The sequence below is a fragment of the Heterodontus francisci genome, chromosome 48, assembly GCF_036365525.1.
Source record: "Heterodontus francisci isolate sHetFra1 chromosome 48, sHetFra1.hap1, whole genome shotgun sequence".
NCBI classification, from domain to species: domain Eukaryota; kingdom Metazoa; phylum Chordata; class Chondrichthyes; order Heterodontiformes; family Heterodontidae; genus Heterodontus; species Heterodontus francisci.
Genome location: NC_090418.1, coordinates 1,762,486 through 1,789,479, shown reverse-complemented (window position 1 = coordinate 1,789,479; position 26,994 = coordinate 1,762,486). Strand labels below are relative to the sequence as shown.

Sequence of the window (26,994 nt, the reverse complement as noted above, 5' to 3'; positions counted from 1 at the left end):
CCCTAAACCCAACATTAATCCTAAACTCAAACCCAAAACCTCAACCCTAAACCCAACAATCATCCTAAACCTCAACCCTAAACCCAACAGTCATCCTAAACTCAAACCCTAAACCCAACATTAATCCTAAACTCAAACCCTAAACCTCAACCCTAAACCCAACATTAATCCTAAACCTCAACCCTAAACCCAACATTAATCCTAAACCTCAACCCTAAACCTCAACCCTAAACCCAACAATCATCCTAAACTCAAACCCTAAACCTCAACCCTAAACCCAACAATCATCCTAAACCTCAACCCTAAACCCAACAATCATCCTAAACTCAAACCCTAAACCTCAACCCTAAACCCAACAATAATCCTAAACTCAAACCCTAAACTTCAACCCTAAACCCTACATTAATCCTAAACTCAAACCCTAAACCTCAACCCTAAACCCAACAATAATCCTAAACCTCAACCCTAAACCCAACAATCATCCTAAACCTCAACCCTAAACCCAACATTAATCCTAAACTCAAACCCTAAACCTCAACCCTAAACCCAACAATCATCCTAAACCTCAACCCTAAACCCAACATTAATCCTAAACTCAAACCCTAAACCTCAACCCTAAACCCAACAATCATCCTAAACCTCAACCCTAAACCCAACATTAATCCTAAACTCAAACCCTAAACCTCAACCCAAAACCCAACAATCATCCTAAACCTCAACCCTAAACCCAACATTAATCCTAAACTCAAACCCTAAACCTCAACCCTAAACCCAACAATCATCCTAAACCTCAACCCTAAACCCAACATTAATCCTAAACTCAAACCCGAAACCTCAACCATAAACCCAACATTAATCCTAAACTCAAACCTTAAACCTCAACCCTAAACCCAACAATAATCCTAAACTCAAACCCTAAACCTCAACCCTAAACCCAACATTAATCCTAAACTCAAACCCTAAACCCAACAATCATCCTAAACCTCAAACCTAAACCCAACATTAATCCTAAACTCAAACCCTAAACCTCAACCCTAAACCCAACATTAATCCTAAACTCAAACCCTAAACCTCAACCCTAAACCCAACATTAATCCTAAACTCAAACCCTAAACCTCAACCCTAAACCCAACAATCATCCTAAACCTTAACCCTAAACCCTACATTAATCCTAAACTCAAACCCTAAACCTCAACCCTAAACCCAACATTAATCCTAAACTCAAACCCTACACCTCAACCCTAAACCCAACATTAATCCTAAACTCAAACCCTAAACCTCAACCCTAAACACAACAATCATCTAAACCTCAACCCTAAACCCAACATTAATCCTAAACTCAAACCCTAAACCTCAACCCTAAACCCAACAATCATCCTAAACCTCAATCCTAAACCCAACATTAATCCTAAACTCAAACCCTAAACCCAACATTAATCCTAAACTCAAACCCTAAACCTCAACCCTAAACCCAACAATCATCCTAAACCTCAACCCTAAACCTCAACCCTAAACCCAACAATCATCCTAAACTCAAACCCTAATCCTCAACCCTAAACCCAACATTAATCCTAAACTCAAACCCCAAACCCAACAATAATCCTAAACTCAAGTCGTAAATCCAACAACCCTGAACCCTAACTCCAAAACTAACCTTAATCCTATCTTTAGTCCCAAACCTAATCAACACCAATCCAGACCAGTTGATAGGATAGAAATTCCACTTGTAGGGAACTGAAAACTAAGGTCATCAATATATTACAGTCACAAATAAATCCAATCGGGAAATTAGGAGAAACTTCTGTCCCCAGAGAGTGGTGAGAATGTGGAACTCACTACCACAGGGAGTGGTTGAGGGGAATAGTGTCGATACATTTAAGGGGAAGCTGGATAAACACATGCGGGAGAAAGGAATAGAAGGATACGGTGATAGGGTGAGATGAAGAGGGGTGGGAGGAGGCTCGTGTGGAGCAGATGGGCCGAATGGCCTGTTTCTGTGCTGTGAATATATGTAATATGTAATTCTAACCCTAACCAATTCCTATCCCTGAACCATAACACACCACCCCAAACCCTCCTCAGCACCTCTGACTGAGCCAAGCCTGTGCGCACTCCAGGATCAGTCAAAGCTGCTCAGTAGTGTTCCTGTGGAGTGCTGGATTCAGAAAGTTAGACTGTGTGTCACACTGCAGCTCCATCAGAACTCAATATTTAAAATAACTGTGAAGTGTTGAGTTACGCAACAGACACTCGAACTCTGCCCAAATTCCAGCTGCATGGTCGGAGAAGGGGGACGGAATACTCCAGTATTCTGCTATGCAAGGATACAGTAGCATAGTGGTCATATTACTCGACTAGTAATCCAGAGACCTGCACTAATGATTCTGAGACATGAGTTCAAATCCCATCACAGCAGCTGGAGAATTTAAATTCAATTAATTAAATAAAACTAGAATAAAAAGCTAGCATCAGTAATAGCAACAATGAAACTACCAGATTGTTGTAAAAATCTGGTTTACTAATGTCCTTCAGGGAAGGAAATCTGCCGTCCTTACCCAGTCTGGCCTATATGTGAGTCCAGACCAACAGCATTGTGGTTAACTCTTAACTGCCCTCTGAAATGGCCAAACAAGACACTCAATTGTATCAAAGAAGACAGCTCACTGCCACCTTCTCAAGGGCAATTAGGGATAGGCAATAAATGCTGGCCTGACCAGCAACATCCTGAGAGAGAATAAAGGAAATTATAGATAAACAGAAAGGTCGGATCAGTGATCTTATACCAGAATTCATCAAGTCAGAGAGCTGAAACATTAACTCCGTTTGTCTCTCCACAAACCTGCTGAGTATTGTCAGCACTTTCTGTTTTTATTTCAGATTTCAAGAAACTGCAATATTTTGCTTTTATTTTAGAGATCTAAACAAAGCCAGAACATGGTGGCTCTCAACCCCTTCACCCTCAGTGTAATACAGTGACAGACCTGTACCCACCAGTACTGTACCCTCAGTGTTATAGTGACAGACCTGTACCCACCAGTACTGTACCCTCAGTGTTATAGTGACAGACCTGTACCCACCAGTACTGTACCCCAGTGTTATACAGTGACAGACCTGTACCCACCAGTACTGTACCCCAGTGTTATAGTGACAGACCTGTACCCACCAGTACTGTACCCTCAGTGTTATAGTGACAGACCTGTACCCACCAGTACTGTACCCTCAGTGTTATAGTGACAGACCTGTACCCACCAGTACTGTACCCTCAGTGTTATAGTGAAAGACCTGTACCCACCAGTACTGTACCCTCAGTGTTATAGTGACAGACCTGTACCCACCAGTACTGTACCCTCAGTGTTATACAGTGACAGACCTGTACCCACCAGTACTGTACCCCAGTGTTATACAGTGACAGACCTGTACCCACCAGTACTGTACCTCAGTGTTATACAGTGACAGAACTGTACCCACCAGTACTGTACCCTCAGTGTTATAGTGACAGACCTGCCCCCACCAGTACTGTACCCCAGTGTTATACAGTGACAGACTTATACCCACCAGTACTGTACCCCAGTGTTATACAGTGACAGACCCGTCCCCACCAGTACCGTACCCCAGTGTTATACAGTGACAGACCTGTCCCCACCAGTACTGTACCCCAGTGTTATACAGTGACAGACCTGTACCCACCAGTACTGTACCCCAGTGTTATACAGTGACAGACCTGTACCCACCAGTACTGTACCCCAGTGTTATACAGTGACAGACCTGTACCCACCAGTACTGTACCCCAGTGTTATACAGTGACAGACCTGTACCCACCAGTACTGTACCCCAGTGTTATACAGTGACAGACCTGTCCCCACCAGTACTGTACCCCAGTGTTATACAGTGACAGACCTGTACCCACCAGTACTGTACCCCAGTGTTATACAGTGACAGACCTGTACCCACCAGTACTGTACCCCAGTGTTATACAGTGACAGACCTGTACCCACCAGTACTGTACCCCAGTGTTATACAGTGACAGACCTGTACCCACCAGTACTGTACCCCAGTGTTATACAGTGACAGACCTGTCCCCACCAGTACTGTACCCCAGTGTTATACAGTGACAGACCTGTACCCACCAGGACTGTACCCTCAGTGTTATACAGTGACAGACCTGTACCCACCAGTACTGTACCCCAGTGTTATAGTGACAGACCTGTACCCACCAGTACTGTACCCCAGTGTTATAGTGACAGACCTGTACCCACCAGTACTGTACCCCAGTGTTATACAGTGACAGACCTGTACCCACCAGTACTGTACCCCAGTGTTATACAGTGACAGACCTGTCCCCACCAGTACTGTACCCCAGTGTTATACAGTGACAGACCTGTACCCACCAGTACTGTACCCCAGTGTTATACAGTGACAGACCTGTCCCCACCAGTACTGTACCCCAGTGTTATACAGTGACAGACCTGTACCCACCAGTACTGCACTCCAGTGTTATACAGTGACAGACCTGTACCCACCAGTACTGTACCCTCAGTGTTATAGTGACAGACCTGTCCCCACCAGTACTGCACTCCAGTGATATACAGTGACAGACCTGTCCCCACCAGTACTGTACCCCAGTGTTATACAGTGACAGACCTGTACCCACCAGTACTGTACCCCAGTGTTATACAGTGACAGACCTGTCCCCACCAGTACTGTACCCCAGTGTTATACAGTGACAGACCTGTCCCCACCAGTACTGTACCCCAGTGTTATACAGTGACAGACCTGTACCCACCAGTACTGTACCCCAGTGTTATACAGTGACAGACCTGTACCCACCAGTACTGTACCCCAGTGTTATACAGTGACAGACCTGTACCCACCAGTACTGTACCTCAGTGTTATACATTGACAGACCTGTACCCACCAGTACTGTACCCCAGTGTTATACAGTGACAGACCTGTCCCCACCAGTACTGTACCCCAGTGTTATACAGTGACAGACCTGTACCCACCAGTACTGTACCCCAGTGTTATACAGTGACAGACCTGTACCCACCAGTACTGTACCCCAGTGTTATACAGTGACAGACCTGCCCCCACCAGTACTGTACCCCAGTGTTATACAGTGACAGACCTGTCCCCACCAGTACTGTACCCCAGTGTTATACAGTGACAGACCTGTCCCCACCAGTACTGTACCCCAGTGTTATACAGTGACAGACCTGTACCCACCAGTACTGTACCCCAGTGTTATAGTGACAGACCTGTACCCACCAGTACTGTACCCCAGTGTTATACAGTGACAGACCTGTACCCACCAGTACTGTACCTCAGTGTTATACATTGACAGACCTGTACCCACCAGTACTGTACCCCAGTGTTATACAGTGACAGACCTGTACCCACCAGTACTGTACCCCAGTGTTATACAGTGACAGACCTGTCCCCACCAGTACTGTACCCCAGTGTTATACAGTGACAGACCTGTACCCACCAGTACTGTACCCCAGTGTTATAGTGACAGACCTGTACCCACCAGTACTGTACCCCAGTATTATACAGTGACAGACCTGTCCCCACCAGTACTGTACCCCAGTGTTATACAGTGACAGACCTGTACCCACCAGTACTGTACCCCAGTGTTATACAGTGACAGACCTGTACCCACCAGTACTGTACCCTCAGTGTTATACAGTGACAGACCTGCCCCCACCAGTACTGTACCCCAGTGTTATACAGTGACAGACCTGTACCCACCAGTACTGTACCCTCAGTGTTATACAGTGACAGACCTGTACCCACCAGTACTGTACCCTCAGTGTTATACAGTGACAGACCTGTACCCACCAGTACTGTACCCCAGTGTTATACAGTGACAGACCTGTCTCCACCAGTACTGTACCCCAGTGTTATACAGTGACAGACCTGTACCCACCAGTACTGTACCCTCAGTGTTATAGTAACAGACCTGTACCCACCAGTACTGTACCCCAGTGTTATACAGTGACAGACCTGTACCCACCAGTACTGTACCCTCAGTGTTATACAGTGACAGACCTGTACACACCAGTACTGTACCCCAGTGTTATACAGTGACAGACCTGTACCCACCAGTACTGTACCCTCAGTGTTATACAGTGACAGACCTGTACCCACCAGTACTGTACCCCAGTGTTATACAGTGACAGACCCGTCCCCACCAGTACTGTACCCCAGTGTTATACAGTGACAGACCTGTACCCACCAGTACTGTCCCTCAGTGTTATACAGTGACAGACCTGTACCCACCAGTACTGTACCCCAGTGTTATACAGTGACAGACCCGTCCCCACCAGTACTGTACCCCAGTGTTATACAGTGACAGACCTGTACCCACCAGTACTGTACCCCAGTGTTATACAGTGACAGACCCGTCCCCACCAGTACTGTACCCCAGTGTTATACAGTGACAGACCCGTCCCCACCAGTACTGTACCCCAGTGTTATAGTGACAGACATGTCCCCCACCAGTACTGTACCCCAGTGTTATACAGTGACAGACCTGTCCCCACCAGTACTGTACCCCAGTGTTATACAGTGACAGACCCGTCCCCACCAGTACTGTACACCAGTGTTATACAGTGACAGACCTGTCCCCACCAGTACTGTACCCCAGTGTTATACAGTGACAGACCCGTCCCCACCAGTACTGTACCCCAGTGTTATACAGTGACAGACCTGTACCCACCAGTACTGTACCCTCAGTGTTATACAGTGGCAGACCTGTCCCCACCAGTACTGTACCCCAGTGTTATACAGTGACAGACCCGTCCCCACCAGTACTGTACCCCAGTGTTATACAGTGACAGACCTGTACCCACCAGTACTGTATCCCAGTGTTATACAGTGACAGACCTGTACCCACCAGTACTGTACCCCAGTGTTATAGTGACAGACCTGTCCCCACCAGTACTGTACCCCAGTGTTATACAGTGACAGACCTGTACCCACCAGTACTGTATCCCAGTGTTATACAGTGACAGACCTGTACCCACCAGTACTGTACCCTCAGTGTTATAGTGACAGACCAGTACCCACCAGTACTGTACCCCAGTGTTATACAGTGACAGACCTGTCCCCACCAGTACTGTACCCCAGTGTTATACAGTGACAGACCTGCCCCCACCAGTACTGTACCCCAGTGTTATACAGTGACAGACCTGTACCCACCAGTACTGTACCCCATTGTTATACAGTGACAGACCTGTCCCCACCAGTACTGTACCCCAGTGTTATACAGTGACAGACCTGTACCCACCAGTACTGTACCCCAGTGTTATAGTGACAGACCTGTACCCACCAGTACTGTACCCTCAGTGTTATACAGTGACAGACCTGTCCCCACCAGTACTGTACCCCAGTGTTATACAGTGACAGACCTGTCCCCACCAGTACTGTACCCCAGTGTTATACAGTGACAGACCTGTCCCCACCAGTACTGTACCCCAGTGTTATACAGTGACAGATCTGTACACACCAGTACTGTACCCCATTGTTATACAGAGACAGACCTGTACCCACCAGTACTGTACCCTCAGTGTTATAGTGACAGACCTGTACCCACCAGTACTGTACCCTCAGTGTTATACAGTGACAGACCTGTCCCCACCAGCACTGTACCCCAGTGTTATACAGTGACAGACCTGTACCCACCAGTACTGTACCCCAGTGTTATACAGTGACAGACCTGTACCCACCAGTACTGTACACCAGTGTTATACAGTGACAGACCTGTCCCCACCAGTACTGTACCCCAGTGTTATACAGTGACAGACCTGTACCCACCAGTACTGTACCCCAGTGTTATACAGTGACAGACCTGTACCCACCAGTACTGTATCCCAGTGTTATACAGTGACAGACCTGTACCCACCAGTACTGTACCCTCAGTGTTATAGTGACAGACCTGTACCCACCAGTACTGTACCCCAGTGTTCTACAGTGACAGACCTGTCCCCACCAGTACTGTACCCCAGTGTTATACAGTTCAGACCTGCCCCCACCAGTACTGTACCCCAGTGTTATACAGTGACAGACCTGTACCCACCAGTACTGTACCCCATTGTTATACAGTGACAGACCTGTCCCCACCAGTACTGTACCCCAGTGTTATACAGTGACAGACCTGTACCCACCAGTACTGTACCCCAGTGTTATAGTGACAGACCTGTACCCACCAGTACTGTACCCTCAGTGTTATACAGTGACAGACCTGTCCCCACCAGTACTGTACCCCAGTGTTATACAGTGACAGACCTGTCCCCACCAGTACTGTACCCCAGTGTTATACAGTGACAGACCTGTCCCCACCAGTACTGTACCCCAGTGTTATACAGTGACAGACCTGTCCCCACCAGTACTGTACCCTCAGTGTTATACAGTGACAGACCTGTCCCCACCAGTACTGTACCCCAGTGTTATACAGTGACAGACCTGTACACACCAGTACTGTACCCCATTGTTATACAGAGACAGACCTGTCCCCACCAGTACTGTACCCCAGTGTTATACAGTGACAGAACTGTACCCACCAGTACTGTACCCCAGTGTTATACAGTGACAGAACTGTACCCACCAGTACTGTACCTCAGTGTTATACAGTGACAGACCTGTACCCACCAGTACTGTACCCCAGTGTTATACAGTGACAGAACTGTACCCACCAGTACTGTACCCCAGTGTTATACAGTGACAGACCTGTACCCACCAGTACTGTACCCCAGTGTTATACAGTGACAGACCTGTACCCACCAGTACTGTACCCCAGTGTTATACAGTGACAGACCTGTCCCCACCAGTACTGTACCCCAGTGTTATACAGTGACAGACCTGTCCCCACCAGTACTGTACCCCAGTGTTATACAGTGACAGACCTGTACCCACCAGTACTGTACCTCAGTGTTATACAGGGACAGACCTGTACCCACCAGTACTGTACCCCAGTGTTATACAGTGACAGACCTGTACCCACCAGTACTGTACCCCAGTGTTATACAGTGACAGACCTGTCCCCACCAGTACTGTACCCCAGTGTTATACAGTGACAGACCTGTCCCCACCAGTACTGTACCCCAGTGTTATACAGTGACAGACCTGTCCCCACCAGTACTGTACCCCAGTGTTATACAGTGACAGACCTGTCCCCACCAGTACTGTACCCCAGTGATATACAGTGACAGACCTGTCCCCACCAATACTGTACCCCAGTGTTATACAGTGACAGACCTGTCCCCACCAGTACTGTACCCCATTGTTATACAGAGACAGACCTGTCCCCACCAGTACTGTACCCCAGTGTTATACAGTGACAGAACTGTACCCACCAGTACTGTACCCAGTGTTATACAGTGACAGAACTGTACCCACCAGTAATGTACCTCAGTGTTATACAGTGACAGACCTGTACCCACCAGTACTGTACCCCAGTGTTATACAGTGACAGAACTGTACCCACCAGTACTGTACCCCAGTGTTATACAGTGACAGACCTGTACCCACCAGTACTGTACCCCAGTGTTATACAGTGACAGACCTGTACCCACCAGTACTGTACCCCAGTGTTATACAGTGACAGACCTGTACCCACCAGTACTGTACCCCAGTGTTATACAGTGACAGACCTGTCCCCACCAGTACTGTACCCCAGTGTTATACAGTGACAGACCTGTCCCCACCAGTACTGTACCCCAGTGTTATACAGTGACAGACCTGTCCCCACCAGTATTGTACCCCAGTGTTATACAGGGACAGACCTGTACCCACCAGTACTGTACCCCAGTGTTATACAGTGACAGACCTGTACCCACCAGTACTGTACCCCAGTGTTATACAGTGACAGACCTGTCCCCACCAGTACTGTACCCCAGTGTTATACAGTGACAGACCTGTCCCCACCAGTACTGTACCCCAGTGTTATACAGTGACAGACCTGTACCCACCAGTACTGTACCCCAAAGTTATACAGTGACAGACCTGTCCCCACCAGTACTGTACCCCAGTGTTATACAGTGACAGACCTGTCCCCACCAGTACTGTACCCCAGTGTTATACAGTGACAGACCTGTCCCCACCAGTACTGTACCCCAGTGTTATACAGGGACAGACCTGTACCCACCAGTACTGTACCCCAGTGTTATACAGTGACAGACCTGTACCCACCAGTACTGTACCTCAGTGTTATAGTGACAGACCTGTACCCACCAGTACTGTACCCCAGTGTTATACAGTGACAGACCTGTACCCACCAGTACTGTACCCCAGTGTTATACAGTGACAGACCTGTACCCATCAGTACTGTACCCCAGTGTTATACAGTGACAGACCTGTCCCCACCAGTACTGTACCCCAGTGTTATACAGTGACAGACGTGTACCCACCAGTACTGTACCCCAGTGTTATACAGTGACAGACCTGTACCCACCAGTACTGTACCCCAGTGTTATACAGTGACAGACCTGTACCCACCAGTACTGTACCCCAGTGTTATACAGTGACAGACCTGTACCCACCAGTACTGTACCCCAGTGTTATACAGTGACAGACCTGTACCCACCAGTACTGTACCGCAGTGTTATACAGTGACAGACCTGTACCCACCAGTACTGTACCCCAGTGTTATACAGTGACAGACCTGTACCCACCAGTACTGTACCCCAGTGTTATACAGTGACAGACCTGTACCCACCAGTACTGTACCCCAGTGTTATACAGTGACAGACCTGTACCCACCAGTACTGTATCCCAGTGTTATACAGTGACAGAACTGTACCCACCAGTACTGCACTCCAGTGTTATACAGTGACAGACCTGTACCCACCAGTACTGTATCCCAGTGTTATACAGTGACAGAACTGTACCCACCAGTACTGTACCCTCAGTGTTATACAGTGACAGACCTGTCCCCACCCGTACTGTACCCTCAGTGTTATACAGTGACAGACCTGTCCCCACCAGTACTGTATCCCAGTGTTATACAGTGACAGACCTGTCCCCACCAGTACTGTACCCCACTGTTATACAGTGACAGACCTGTCCCCACCAGTACTGTACCCCAGTGTTATACAGTGACAGACCTGTCCCCACCAGTACTGTACCCCACTGTTATACAGTGACAGACCTGTACCCACCAGTACTGTACCCCAGTGTTATAGTGACAGACCTGTACCCACCAGTACTGTATCCCAGTGTTATACAGTGACAGAACTGTACCCACCAGTACTGTACCCCAGTGTTATACAGTGACAGACCTGTCCCCACCAGTACTGTACCCCAGTGTTATACTGTGACAGACCTGTACCCACCAGTACTGTACCCTCAGTGTTATACAGTGACAGACCTGTACCCACCAGTACTGTACCCCAGTGTTATACTGTGACAGACCTGTACCCACCAGTACTGTACCCTCAGTGTTATACAGTGACAGACCTGTCCCCACCAGTACTGTACCCCAGTGTTACACAGTGACAGACCTGTACACACCAGTACTGTACCCTCAGTGTTATACAGTGACAGACCTGTCCACACCCGTACTGTACCCTCAGTGTTATACAGTGACAGACCTGTCCCCACCAGTACTGTACCCCAGTGTTATACAGTGACAGACCTGTCCCCACCAGTACTGTACCCCAGTGTTATACAGTGACAGACCAGACCCCACCAGTATTGTACCCCAGTGTTATACATTGACAGACGTGTCCCCACCAGTACTGTACCCCAGTGTTATACAGTGACAGACCAGGCCCCACCAGTATTGTACCCCAGTGTTATACATTGACAGACCCGTCCCCACCAGTACTGTACCCCAGTGTTATACAGTGACAGACCCGCCCCACCAGTACTGTACCCCAGTGTTATCCATTGACAGACCTGTCCCCACCAGTACTGTACCCCAGTGTTATACAGTGACAGACCTGTACACACCAGTACTGTACCCTCAGTGTTATACAGTGACAGACCTGTCCCCACCAGTACTGTACCCCAGTGTTATACAGTGACAGACCTGTCCCCACCAGTACTGTACTCCAGTGTTATAGTGACAGACCTGTCCCCACCAGTACTGTACCCCAGTGTTATACAGAAACAGACCTGTCCCCACCAGTACTGTACCCCAGTGTTATACAGTGACAGACCCGTCCCCACCAGTACTGTACCCCAGTATTATACAGAGACAGACCTGTCCCCACCAGTACTGTACCCCAGTGTTATACAGTGACTGACCCGTCCCCACCAGTACTGTACCCCAGTATTATACAGAGACAGACCTGTCCCCACCAGTACTGTACCCCAGTGTTATACAGTGACAGACCTGTCCCCACCAGTACTGTACCCCAGTGTTATACAGTGACAGACCTGTCCCCACCAGTACTGTACCCCAGTGTTACAGTGACAGACCTGTCCCCACCAGTACTGTACCCCAGTGTTATACAGTGACAGACCTGTCCCCACCAGTACTGTACCCCAGTGTTATACAGTGACAGACCTGTACCCACCAGTACTGTACCCCAGTGTTATACAGTAACAGACCTGTCCCCACCAGTACTGTACCCCAGTGTTATACATTGACAGACCTGTCCCCACCAGTACTGTACCCCAGTATTATACAGAGACAGACCTGTCCCCACCAGTACTGTACCCCACTGTTATACAGTGACAGACCTGTCCCCACCAGTACTGTACCCCAGTGTTATACAGTGACAGACCTGTCCCCACCAGTACTGTACCCCAGTGTTATACAGTGACAGACCTGTCCCCACCAGTACTGTACCCCACTGTTATACAGTGACAGACCTGTACCCACCAGTACTGTATCCCAGTGTTATACAGTGACAGAACTGTACCCACCAGTACTGTACCCCAGTGTTATACAGTGACAGACCTGTCCCCACCAGTACTGTACCCCAGTGTTATACTGTGACAGACCTGTCCCCACCAGTACTGTACCCTCAGTGTTATACAGTGACAGACCTGTACCCACCAGTACTGTACCCCAGTGTTATACTGTGACAGACCTGTACCCACCAGTACTGTACCCTCAGTGTTATAAAGTGACAGACCTGTCCCCACCAGTACTGTACCCCAGTGTTATACAGTGACAGACCTGTACACACCAGTACTGTACCCTCAGTGTTATACAGTGACAGACCTGTCCACACCCGTACTGTACCCTCAGTGTTATACAGTGACAGACCTGTCCCCACCAGTACTGTACCCCAGTGTTATACAGTGACAGACCTGTCCCCACCAGTACTGTACCCCAGTGTTATACAGTGACAGACCAGACCCCACCAGTATTGTACCCCAGTGTTATACATTGACAGACGTGTCCCCACCAGTACTGTACCCCAGTGTTATACAGTGACAGACCAGGCCCCACCAGTATTGTACCCCAGTGTTATACATTGACAGACCCGTCCCCACCAGTACTGTACCCCAGTGTTATACAGTGACAGACCCGCCCCACCAGTACTGTACCCCAGTGTTATCCATTGACAGACCTGTCCCCACCAGTACTGTACCCCAGTGTTATACAGTGACAGACCTGTACACACCAGTACTGTACCCTCAGTGTTATACAGTGACAGACCTGTCCCCACCAGTACTGTACCCCAGTGTTATACAGTGACAGACCTGTCCCCACCAGTACTGTACTCCAGTGTTATAGTGACAGACCTGTCCCCACCAGTACTGTACCCCAGTGTTATACAGTGACAGACCAGTCCCCACCAGTATTGTACCCCAGTGTTATACATTGACAGACGTGTCCCCACCAGTACTGTACCCCAGTGTTATACATTGACAGACCTGTCCCCACCAGTACTGTACCCCAGTATTATACAGAGACAGTCCTGTCCCCACCAGTACTGTACCCCAGTGTTATACAGTGACAGACCCGTCCCCACCAGTACTGTACCCCAGTGTTATACAGTGACAGACCCGCCCCACCAGTACTGTACCCCAGTGTTATCCATTGACAGACCTGTCCCCACCAGTACTGTACCCCAGTGTTATACAGAGACAGACCTGTCCCCACCAGTACTGTACCCCAGTGTTATACAGTGACAGACCCGTCCCCACCAGTACTGTACCCCAGTATTATACAGAGACAGACCTGTCCCCACCAGTACTGTACCCCAGTGTTATACAGTGACTGACCCGTCCCCACCAGTACTGTACCCCAGTATTATACAGTGACAGACCTGTCCCCACCAGTACTGTACCCCAGTGTTATACAGTGACAGACCTGTCCCCACCAGTACTGTACCCCAGTGTTATACAGTGACAGACCTGTCCCCACCAGTACTGTACCCCAGTGTTATACTGTGACAGACCCGCCCCACCAGTACTGTACCCCAGTGTTATCCATTGACAGACCTGTCCCCACCAGTACTGTACCCCAGTGTTATACAGTGACAGACCTGTACACACCAGTACTGTACCCTCAGTGTTATACAGTGACAGACCTGTCCCCACCAGTACTGTACCCCAGTGTTATACAGTGACAGACCTGTCCCCACCAGTACTGTACTCCAGTGTTATAGTGACAGACCTGTCCCCACCAGTACTGTACCCCAGTGTTATACAGTGACAGACCAGTCCCCACCAGTATTGTACCCCAGTGTTATACATTGACAGACGTGTCCCCACCAGTACTGTACCCCAGTGTTATACATTGACAGACCTGTCCCCACCAGTACTGTACCCCAGTATTATACAGAGACAGACCTGTCCCCACCAGTACTGTACCCCAGTGTTATACAGTGACAGACCCGTCCCCACCAGTACTGTACCCCAGTGTTATACAGTGACAGACCCGCCCCACCAGTACTGTACCCCAGTGTTATCCATTGACAGACCTGTCCCCACCAGTACTGTGCCCCAGTGTTATACAGAAACAGACCTGTCCCCACCAGTACTGTACCCCAGTGTTATACAGTGACAGACCCGTCCCCACCAGTACTGTACCCCAGTATTATACAGAGACAGACCTGTCCCCACCAGTACTGTACCCCAGTGTTATACAGTGACTGACCCGTCCCCACCAGTACTGTACCCCAGTATTATACAGAGACAGACCTGTCCCCACCAGTACTGTACCCCAGTGTTATACAGTGACAGACCTGTCCCCACCAGTACTGTACCCCAGTGTTATACAGTGACAGACCTGTCCCCACCAGTACTGTACCCCAGTGTTACAGTGACAGACCTGTCCCCACCAGTACTGTACCCCAGTGTTATACAGTGACAGACCTGTCCCCACCAGTACTGTACCCCAGTGTTATACAGTGACAGACCTGTACCCACCAGTACTGTACCCCAGTGTTATACAGTAACAGACCTGTACCCACCAGTACTGTATCCCAGTGTTATACAGTGACAGACCTGTCCCCACCATTACTGTACCCCAGTGTTATCCAGTGACAGACCTGTCCCCACCAGTACTGTACCCCAGTGTTATACAGTGACAGACCTGTCCCCACCAGTACTGTACCCCAGTGTTATACAGTGACAGACCTGTCCCCACCAGTACTGTACCCCAGTGTTATACAGTGACAGACCTGTCCCCACCAGTACTGTACCCTCAGTGTTATACAGAGACAGACCTGTCCCCACCAGTACTGTACCCCAGTGTTATACAGTGACAGACCTGTCCCCACCAGTACTGTACCCCAGTGTTATAAATTTCACAATATTTTCTCCAGCCACGAGCTCAGTGCTTTAGTTTTCCGGCTCGCTATTTTTCACAGTTCCACTGGGATCAGTTTGCACATTTCACAACCGTCTGTCTCCATGTTCCTGAAATCTATGCAACGTGTTGAAGTAAAAAGCTGTCTATTCCATGCAGTTAGCACATTCCAGGATGGAATAGAATCTGATCTGTAAACTAAATTGCTCGATTTAAAATTCAAGGAGGAAGGGAGACGGGAGGGCGGAGGGAGACTGGAAGGGGAGGGAGATCCGTGGGGGGCTGGGAGATGGGAGGGAGACGGGGGAGTGGGCGGGGTGGGGTGGTGGAGGAAGCAACACTGTGTATTGTTGGAAGTTCGCTGCTGTCAGGGAGGTATTGTTTGAGGCTCTCTCTATGATTTCCTGTATTACAGGGGAGATGTTACAGTCGAGATGTTACAGGGGAGATGTTTAATGAGCTTCCCTTGTGCTGTAATAACCCAAACAGATTGCCTGGGCTTTGCGATTTGAAGATACAGTAGTTTTAATAACACTGGTAGGCTCACAGCAGTGCGCTGGGCCTCGTGGGAAACTATTGGCAACGGGCCTAGTAAACCTTCCATCTCCTAATAATATCATCAATGCTGACTCGGAGGCGCTGACAGCAGACGAGAACTCAAGGAACATTTTTCACTCTCTTCAGTCCTCCTGCCAGAGGGTTAGCCGCTGGTGAAAAATCCACCACGTTCACACTGGCCTGTGTGTCTGCTGGAGATCTCACCCTCACCCTCACCCCTCAGCCCTCACCCTCAGCGGGAGAGCCTCACAAGCCTCAGGTACGAGGAGCTGTACTGCCACCAGAGAGTTTAACCTGTCACAGCTGAGTGATTGACGCTCTATCTTGGCACCTAACAGAATCCACAATCTTTCATCTTCCTCACTCTCTCCTTTTCTCTCTCAGTCCCTCTATCTCCTTCTCTCTCCTCCACCTCACTCTCTGTCTCTCACTCTCTATTTTCATGGTCTGCAGTACTCTCACACAAACTGAAAAAAATGCACATCTTGTATTTGTTATTGTTTGGCCTTTACTCCAAAACCCTTAATCCCTCCCCCAAGAAAACTCATTCAGTCCCTGTTTAAAATTTACATCCTCAACAGCTTTTTTGGCGGGGGGGGGGGGGGAAGAGTTCCAGATTTCCACTCCCCTTTGTGTGAAGAAGTGTTTCCTGACATCACCCCTGAACGGCCTGGCTCTAATTTGAAGATTCTGCCCCCTTGTTCTGGACTCCCCCCACCAGAGGAAATAGTTTCTCTCTATCGACCCAATCAACTCCTTTAATCATCTTAAATACCTCAATTAGATCACCCCTTAATCTTCTACACTCGAGGGAATACAAGCCCAGTCTGTGCCAACCTGTCCTCGTAATTTAACCCTTTTAGCCCCGGTATCATTCTGGTGAATCTGCACTGCACCCCCTCCAAGTCCAATATCACCTTCCTGAGGAACTGAACACAGTTACTGCAGATCGAATCTGATTAAGGTTCTGTACAACTGAAACATCACTTCCCCAAACTGCCTCACTTTTATCTAAGGAAGGCCTGTCACTTTATTACATTAAAAGCACCAGGGTGAATCAAACCAGTGTTAAGATGTTGCTGATCTTTACAACTGAGTGGCACCCTAGACACTGCTTGACGGGAGTGCCTGCAGAGAAAGTTCAACTGCAGCCGTCTCTACTGAAGCTCTCACTCACCAGTGGTTTGAAAGCTGGGGATTAGAGAGTGACTGTGAGCTAAATGTACAGACACAGCACGCAGGATGGTGTGTTAAAATCAGGCAAGAGCAAAGCTCGCTTAGACAAGACGGACTGTAAGCGAATCACAAAGTACATTAAAATGTAATTAGATTGCTAGAAAATCGAGAGGACGACAGCCTCTCTGCTGAGTTATAACGACACTCCAGTGACACCTCACCAAACACTTAACTTCTATTTCCAGCTACAGTACAACAGAACAGCCTCCAGCTCCATCACAACACATCCAACAAAATGTAATGATAGACTTTGCTAAAAATTCACAGCAGGACGTTTCCCCTTGAAGGCAGTTGATCAGAGAACAGAGAGAGCCCGACTTTCTACAACTTTATTCATCTGTCTGTACTCACTGTGTGCAAATTGGCTGCTGCAATTCCTACATTACAACAGTGACTACATTTCAAAACGGATCTCATTGGCTGTAAAAATACTTCGGGACGTCCTGAGATGGTCAAAGGTGTTGATAGAAATTCATTCTCTTTGTATTATAATATATTAACATTTTTACTGATAAAGGCTGTGCCAACTGCTATCGTGTTCTCATGTTTTTGTCACACTTTTTGTGTTACCTTTTCCTCATGACACACAGACACACTCGCTAACACACTCACACAGACACACTCGCACAGACACACTCGCTAACACACTCGCACAGACACACTCGCACAGACACACTCGCTAACACACTCACACAGGCACACACTCACACAGGCACACACTCACACTCACTCGCTAACACACCCATATATATATATACACACTGACAGACACACACACGCACTGACACACACACAGACACACTCGCTAACACACATACAGAAACACACTTGCACAGACACACTCTCAGACTCACGCACACACTGACACAGACACACACTCACACTCCAACAGAGAGACTAACACAAACGCCCACGCACATGCACACAAACACACAAACTGACAGATACAAACACACTCGTAAACTCTTACACACACACAGTCTCTCTCTCTCTCACTGACACAGAAAGACCCAGACACACACTCTCACCGACAGACACACTGACGCACACGCCCTGTTTCCACCATGTATAGAACTGGGGTTCAGAATCTGGGGCTATTTTGCACCCTCTTTAACCCGGGTTTGGGGTGGGGGGGGGGGGTGGGGGGGTCAGGGTAATAATCTCATGCTGAGCCTGAGGTGGGCAACTGCCCTAACCAGAGATTGTAGTGGGGGTAGTGGGGGAGAGGGGAAAGGAGGAGGGGAAAGGAAGGGGGGGAAGGGGAGGGAGGAAGGGGAGGTGGTGGGGGAGAGGGGAAGGGGAGGGAGGAAGGGGAGGTGGTGGGGGAGAGGGGAAGGGGAGGGAGGAAAGGGGAGAGGGGAAGCGGAGGGAGGGGAAGGCGGGGAAGGGGGAAGGGGAGGGGGGGAAGGGGAGGTGGAGGGGGGAGGCGAAGGGGAGGTGGTGGGGGAGAAGGGGAGGGAGGAAAGGGGAGAGGGGAAGGTGAGGGAGGGGAAGGTGAGGGGGGAGGGGAAGGTGAGGGGGGAGGCGAAGGTGAGGGGGGAGGCGAAGGTGAGGGGGGAGGCGAAGGTGAGGGGGGAGGCGAAGGGGAGTGGGGAAGGGGAGTGGGGAAGGGGAGTGTCGCATCCTCAGACAGCAAAGCACCAATCAAGTACTGTTAAAGTAGAGTCACTGTTACAATACAAGAAACATGGCAGCCAATTCAAACACAGCAAGATCCCACAAACAGCAATGACATACATGAGCAGGTGTTAGTGGGAGGGAGAGAAAGCAATAGCAGGGGATAGAGAGAGGGAAGGAGATAGAGAAACAGGAAAAGATCGGGAAGTAGATAGCAAAACAGGGAGAGAGAGGGAAGGGGATAGAGAAATGAGGAGAGAGAAAGAGAAGGAGAAAGAGAACAATGAGAGGGAAGGAGATAGAGAGTGGATAGATGCTCTTCAACACACTCTCATTTTGTGTTGATATATTACACATTGAGGCAGAAACCCTTGTGACAAAATCTTGCTCTTTTCCGGAAATGTAGTTGCCTGCGAGACCTTCGATCAGTCTGTGTCATCACGCTGGGGAATCAAGGTGCTGTACGGGGTTACGTGGGGATCACTACTGTCACTGAACCCCATCTTTATCCCAATACCTCGCCTGGGACTGAGGATCGGTCTCCAATCATCAACTCCTCAACATACAGAGTCTCGCAAACTACCAAACAAATAGCATGGAGTTTGAGAAGAGTACAGGAAACAGGGCTGAATTACACCTGCAGCCTTCACCTAGAATCTCTTTCGGTGGTTATGATGAGGGACTGGGGAAAGAGAACGAGCTGCAAACCTTTGACAGCGATAAAGTCTCAGATCGAGTAGAGCTCATGATGACAGGGCTTGGTGTAACTGCACACTCTGACACGGATTTCATTCGATTCCAATATTCACCAGGCTTAAAGGAAAGCCTTGCATTTCTATAGTGCCTGGCACAACCTCAAGACAATGAAGTACTTTCTGAAGTGTAGGTACTGTTGTAATGTAGGAAACAGAGCAACCAATCTGTGCACAGCAAGATCCCAAAAACAGCACTGTGATCATGAACAGATCATCATTCCAATGAAAGCAAAATAAAACCTATTCTCAAACATCCTCCCCTTTCCAATACAAAACGCCCACACACTTAATCCCCTCCCACAGCCCCTGTCCACTCTCCCCATCACTGACTCTACCCACACATTTAATCCCCTCCCACAGCCCATGTCCACTCTCCCCCATCACTGACTCTACCCACACATTTAATCCCCTCCCACAGCCCCTGTCCACTCTCCCCATCACTGACTCTACCCACACATTTAATCCCCTCCCACAGCCCCTGTCCACTCTCCCCATCACTGACTCTACCCACACATTTAATCCCCTCCCACAGCCCATGTCCACTCTCCCCATCACTGACTCTACCCACACATTTAATCCCCTCCCACAGCCCATGTCCACTCTCCCCCATCACTGACTCTACCCACACATTTAATCCCCTCCCACAGCCCATGTCCACTCTCTCCCTATCACTGACTCTACCCACACATTTAATCCCCTCCCACAGCCCCTGTCCACTCTCCCCATCACTGACTCTACCCACACATTTAATCCCCTCCCACAGCCCCTGTCCACTCTCCCCATCACTGACTCTACCCACACATTTAATCCCCTCCCACAGCCCATGTCCACTCTCCCCATCACTGACTCTACCCACACATTTAATCCCCTCCCACAGCCCATGTCCACTCTCCCCATCACTGACTCTACCCACACATTTAATCCCCTCCCACAGCCCCTGTCCACTCTCCCCATCACTGACTCTACCCACACATTTAATCCCCTCCCACAGCCCATGTCCACTCTCCCCATCACTGACTCTACCCACACATTTAATCCCCTCCCACAGCCCATGTCCACTCTCCCCATCACTGACTCTACCCACACATTTAATCCCCTCCCACAGCCCATGTCCACTCTCCCCCATCACTGACTCTACCCACACATTTCATCCCCTCCCACAGCCCATGTCCACTCTCCCCCATCACTGACTCTACCCACACATTTAATCCCCTCCCACAGCCCATGTCCACTCTCCCCTATCACTGACTCTACCCACACATTTAATCCCCTCCCACAGCCCATGTCCACTCTCCCCATCACTGACTCTACCCACACATTTAATCCCCTCCCACAGCCCCTGTCCACTCTCCCCATCACTGACTCTACCCACACATTTAATCCCCTCCCACAGCCCATGTCCACTCTCCCCATCACTGACTCTACCCACACATTTAATCCCCTCCCACAGCCCATGTCCACTCTCCCCTATCACTGACTCGACCCACACATTTAATCCCCTCCCACAGCCCATGTCCACTCTCCCCCATCACTGACTCTACCCACACATTTAATCCCCTCCCACAGCCCATGTCCACTCTCCCCATCACTGACTCTACCCACACATTTAATCCCCTCCCACAGCCCATGTCCACTCTCCCCATCACTGACTCTACCCACACATTTAATCCCCTCCCACAGCCCATGTCCACTCTCCCCATCACTGACTCTACCCACACATTTAATCCCCTCCCACAGCCCCTGTCCACTCTCCCCATCACTGACTCTACCCACACATTTAATCCCCTCCCACAGCCCCTGTCCACTCTCCCCATCACTGACTCTACCCACACATTTAATCCCCTCCCACAGCCCATGTCCACTCTCCCCATCACTGACTCTACCCACACATTTAATCCCCTCCCACAGCCCCTGTCCACTCTCCCCATCACTGACTCTATCCACACATTTAATCCCCTCCCACAGCCCATGTCCACTCTCCCCATCACTGACTCTGCCCACACATTTAATCCCCTCCCACAGCCCATGTCCACTCTCCCCATCACTGACTCTACCCACACATTTAATCCCCTCCCACAGCCCCTGTCCACTCTCCCCATCACTGACTCTATCCACACATTTAATCCCCTCCCACAGCCCATGTCCACTCTCCCCATCACTGACTCTGCCCACACATTTAATCCCCTCCCACAGCCCATGTCCACTCTCCCCCATCACTGACTCTACCCACACATTTAATCCCCTCCCACAGCCCCTGTCCACTCTCCCCCATCACTGACTCGACCCACACATTTAATCCCCTCCCACAGCCCATGTCCACTCTCCCCCATCACTGACTCTACCCACACATTTAATCCCCTCCCACAGCCCATGTCCACTCTCCCCTATCACTGACTCTACCCACACATTTAATCATCCCCTCCCACAGCCTATGTCCACTCTCCCCCATCACTGACTCTACCCACACATTTAATCATCCCCTCCCACAGCCCATGTCCACTCTCCCCCATCACTGACTCTACCCACACATTTAATCCCCTCCCACAGCCCCTGTCCACTCTCCCCTATCACTGACTCTACCCACACATTTAATCCCCTCCCACAGCCCCTGTCCACTCTCCCCATCACTGACTCTACCCACACATTTAATCCCCTCCCACAGCCCATGTCCACTCTCCCCTATCACTGACTCTACCCACACATTTAATCCCCTCCCACAGCCCCTGTCCACTCTCCCCTATCACTGACTCTACCCACACATTTAATCCCCTCCCACAGCCCATGTCCACTCTCCCCATCACTGACTCTATCCACACATTTAATCCCCTCCCACAGCCCATGTCCACTCTCCCCCATCACTGACTCTACTCACACATTTAATCCCCTCCCACAGCCCATGTCCACTCTCCCCTATCACTGACTCTACCCACACATTTAATCCCCTCCCACAGCCCATGTCCACTCTCCCCTATCACTGACTCTACCCACACATTTAATCCCCTCCCACAGCCCATGTCCACTCTCTCCCTATCACTGACTCTACCCATACATTTAATCCCCTCCCACAGCCCATGTCCACTCTCCCCCATCACTGACAATACCCACACATTTAATCCCCTCCCACAGCCCATGTCCACTCTCCGCATCACTGACTCTACCCACACATTTCATCCCCTCCCACAGCCCATGTCCACTCTCCCCCATCACTGACTCTACCCACACATTTAATCCCCTCCCACAGCCCATGTCCACTCTCCCCCATCACTGACTCTACCCACACATTTAATCCCCTCCCACAGCCCCTGTCCACTCTCCCCTATCACTGACTCTGCCCACACATTTAATCCCCTCCCACAGCCCATGTCCACTCTCCCCCATCACTGACTTTACCCACACATTTAATCCCCTCCCACAGCCCATGTCCACTCTCCCCATCACTGACTCTACCCACACATTTAATCCCCTCCCACAGCCCCTGTCCACTCTCCCCTATCACTGACTCTACCCACACATTTAATCCCCTCCCACAGCCCATGTCCACTCTCCCCCATCACTGACTCTACCCACACATTTAATCCCCTCCCACAGCCCCTGTCCACTCTCCCCATCACTGACTCTACCCACACATTTAATCCCCTCCCACAGCCCATGTCCACTCTCTCCCTATCACTGACTCTACCCACACATTTAATCCCCTCCCACAGCCCCTGTCCACTCTCCCTATCACTGACTCTACCCACACATTTAATCCCCTCCCACAGCCCATGTCCACTCTCCCCCATCACTGACTCTACCCACACATTTAATCCCCTCCCACAGCCCCTGTCCACTCTCCCCATCACTGACTCTACTCACACATTTAATCCCCTCCCACAGCCCCTGTCCACTCTCCGCATCACTGACTCTACCCACACATTTAATCCCCTCCCACAGCCCATGTCCACTCTCCCCATCACTGACTCTACCCACACATTTAATCCCCTCCCACAGCCCATGTCCACTCTCCCCCATCACTGACTCTACCCACACATTTCATCCCCTCCCACAGCCCATGTCCACTCTCCCCCATCACTGACTCTACCCACACATTTAATCCCCTCCCACAGCCCATGTCCACTCTCCCCTATCACTGACTCTACCCACACATTTAATCCCCTCCCACAGCCCATGTCCACTCTCCCCATCACTGACTCTACCCACACATTTAATCCCCTCCCACAGCCCATGTCCACTCTCCCCTATCACTGACTCTACCCACACATTTAATCCCCTCCCACAGCCCATGTCCACTCTCCCCCATCACTGACTCTACCCACACATTTAATCCCCTCCCACAGCCCATGTCCACTCTCCCCATCACTGACTCTATCCACACATTTAATCCCCTCCCACAGCCCATGTCCACTCTCCCCCATCACTGACTCTACCCACACATTTAATCCCCTCCCACAGCCCATGTCCACTCTCCCCCATCACTGACTCTACCCACACATTTAATCCCCTCCCACAGCCCATGTCCACTCTACCCCATCACTGACTCTACCCACACATTTAATCCCCTCCCACAGCCCATGTCCACTCTCCCCCATCACTGACTCTACCCACACATTTAATCCCCTCCCACAGCCCCTGTCCACTCTCCCCATCACTGACTCTACTCACACATTTAATCCCCTCCCACAGCCCATGTCCACTCTACCCCATCACTGACTCTACCCACACACTTAATCCCCTCCCACAGCCCCTGTCCACTCTCCCCATCACTGACTCTACTCACACATTTAATCCCCTCCCACAGCCCCTGTCCACTCTCCCCCATCACTGACTCTACTCACACATTTAATCCCCTCCCACAGCCCATGTCCACTCTCTCCCTATCACTGACTCTATCCACACATTTAATCCCCTCCCACAGCCCATGTCCACTCTCCCCCATCACTGACTCTACCCACACATTTAATCCCCTCCCACAGCCCATGTCCACTCTCCCCATCACTGACTCTACCCACACATTTAATCCCCTCCCACAGCCCCTGTCCACTCTCCCCATCACTGACTCTATCCACACATTTAATCCCCTCCCACAGCCCCTGTCCACTCTCCCCATCACTGACTCTATCCACACATTTAATCCCCTCCCACAGCCCATGTCCACTCTCCCCATCACTGACTCTATCCACACATTTAATCCCCTCCCACAGCCCCTGTCCACTCTCCCCATCACTGACTCTATCCACACATTTAATCCCCTCCCACAGCCCATGTCCACTCTCCCCCATCACTGACTCTACCCACACATTTAATCCCCTCCCACAGCCCCTGTCCACTCTCCCCCATCACTGACTCTATCCACACATTTAATCCCCTCCCACAGCCCATGTCCACTCTACCCCATCACTGACTCTACCCACACACTTAATCCCCTCCCACAGCCCCTGTCCACTCTCCCCATCACTGACTCTACTCACACATTTAATCCCCTCCCACAGCCCCTGTCCACTCTCCCCCATCACTGACTCTACTCACACATTTAATCCCCTCCCACAGCCCATGTCCACTCTCCCCATCACTGACTCTATCCACACATTTAATCCCCTCCCACAGCCCCTGTCCACTCTCCCCATCACTGACTCTATCCACACATTTAATCCCCTCCCACAGCCCCTGTCCACTCTCCCCATCACTGACTCTACCCACACATTTAATCCCCTCCCACAGCCCATGTCCACTCTCCCCATCACTGACTCTATCCACACATTTAATCCCCTCCCACAGCCCCTGTCCACTCTCCCCATCACTGACTCTATCCACACATTTAATCCCCTCCCACAGCCCCTGTCCACTCTCCCCATCACTGACTCTACCCACACATTTAATCCCCTCCCACAGATGCTGCCAGACCTGTGGAGTATTTCTAGCATTTTCTGTTTTGATTTCAGATTTCCAGCAATCACAGTATTTTGCCTTTAATCTCCTCCAGCCCCTAGTTACCGAGCCTCCTGCCACTGGAAACATTTTCTCCTCATTTACTCTGCCAAAAACTTTCCTGATTTTGAACACCTCTATTATATCTCCCCTTAGCCTTCCCTTCTCTGAAGGAGAACAATCCCAGCTTCTCCAGTCTCTCCACATTAACTGAAGTCTCTCATTCCTGGGACCATTCCAGTAAATCTCCTCTCCAAGGTCCTGAAATCATTTCTAAATTGCGGTTCCCTGAATTGGACACGATTCTCCAGCTGAGGTCTAACCAGTGTTTTATAAAGAACAGAACTGCTTTGCTCCAATTTTAGTTTAAAGAATCTTTATGAAGAGATGGAACGCTATTGGGTGTTGAAGGCCAGACCAGTATTCCCGTGTTCGAGGAGGCTTTTTGTACCTGATGAATTTTCCTTGTCCACTTTTACGTGGGGGTCTAAGCTGGGCTTTTCACTGGATGGCAGCTGGTCTTGCTTGTTGTTTGGTCCCTTGGGCTGCAGTGGGGTGTTCGGATCTAAGGATGAAACAGGAGTGTCTCCATCAATTCTCAGACAGTTAGTGTGTGTTTCGGGGTGTTAGGAAGGGTCAGGACCAGGAGGACAAACAGGAGTGTGCAAGTCTATTGAACACTGGACCAATTGCTCAGCATGGGACCATCTCATCACAACAACAACTCACATTTGTATAGCCCCCTAAACATTGTAAAACATCCCAAGGTGCTTCACAGGAGCGTAAATCAGACAATAATTAACACCGAGCCACATAAGGAGATATTAGGTCAGTCGACCAAAAACTTGGTCAAAAAGGTCAGAATTAATGAGCATCTTTAAAGGAGGAGAGAGAGATGGAGAGGGTTTAGGGAGGGAATTCCAGAGCTTAAGGCCCAGGCAGCTGAAGGCACGGCCGCCAATGGTGGAGTGATAGAAATCGGGGGATGTGCAAGAGGCGGAATTGGAGGAGTGCCGAGATCTCAGAGGGTTGTGGGGCTGGAGGAGGTTACAGAGATAGGGAGGGTTGTAGGGGCTGGAGGAGGTTACAGAGATAGGGAGGGTTGTAAGGGCTGGAGGAGGTTCCAGAGATAGGGAGGGTTGTAGGGGCTGGAGGAGGTTACAGAGATAGGGAGAATTGTAGGGGCTGGAG

At 50.0% G+C, this 26,994-nt stretch overlaps 1 protein-coding gene across 1 annotated transcript in view; it reads right to left on the bottom strand.

Annotated features, from left to right (window-relative positions):
* Positions 1-26,994, bottom strand: part of LOC137357323 (ephrin-B2a-like) — a 69,535-nt gene that overhangs the window by 7,710 nt on the left and 34,831 nt on the right. The window contains exon 3 of the mRNA XM_068023576.1: positions 26,255-26,368. Within this exon, the coding sequence (XP_067879677.1) occupies positions 26,255-26,368 (114 nt within the window). The remainder of the gene's footprint in view (positions 1-26,254; positions 26,369-26,994) is intronic.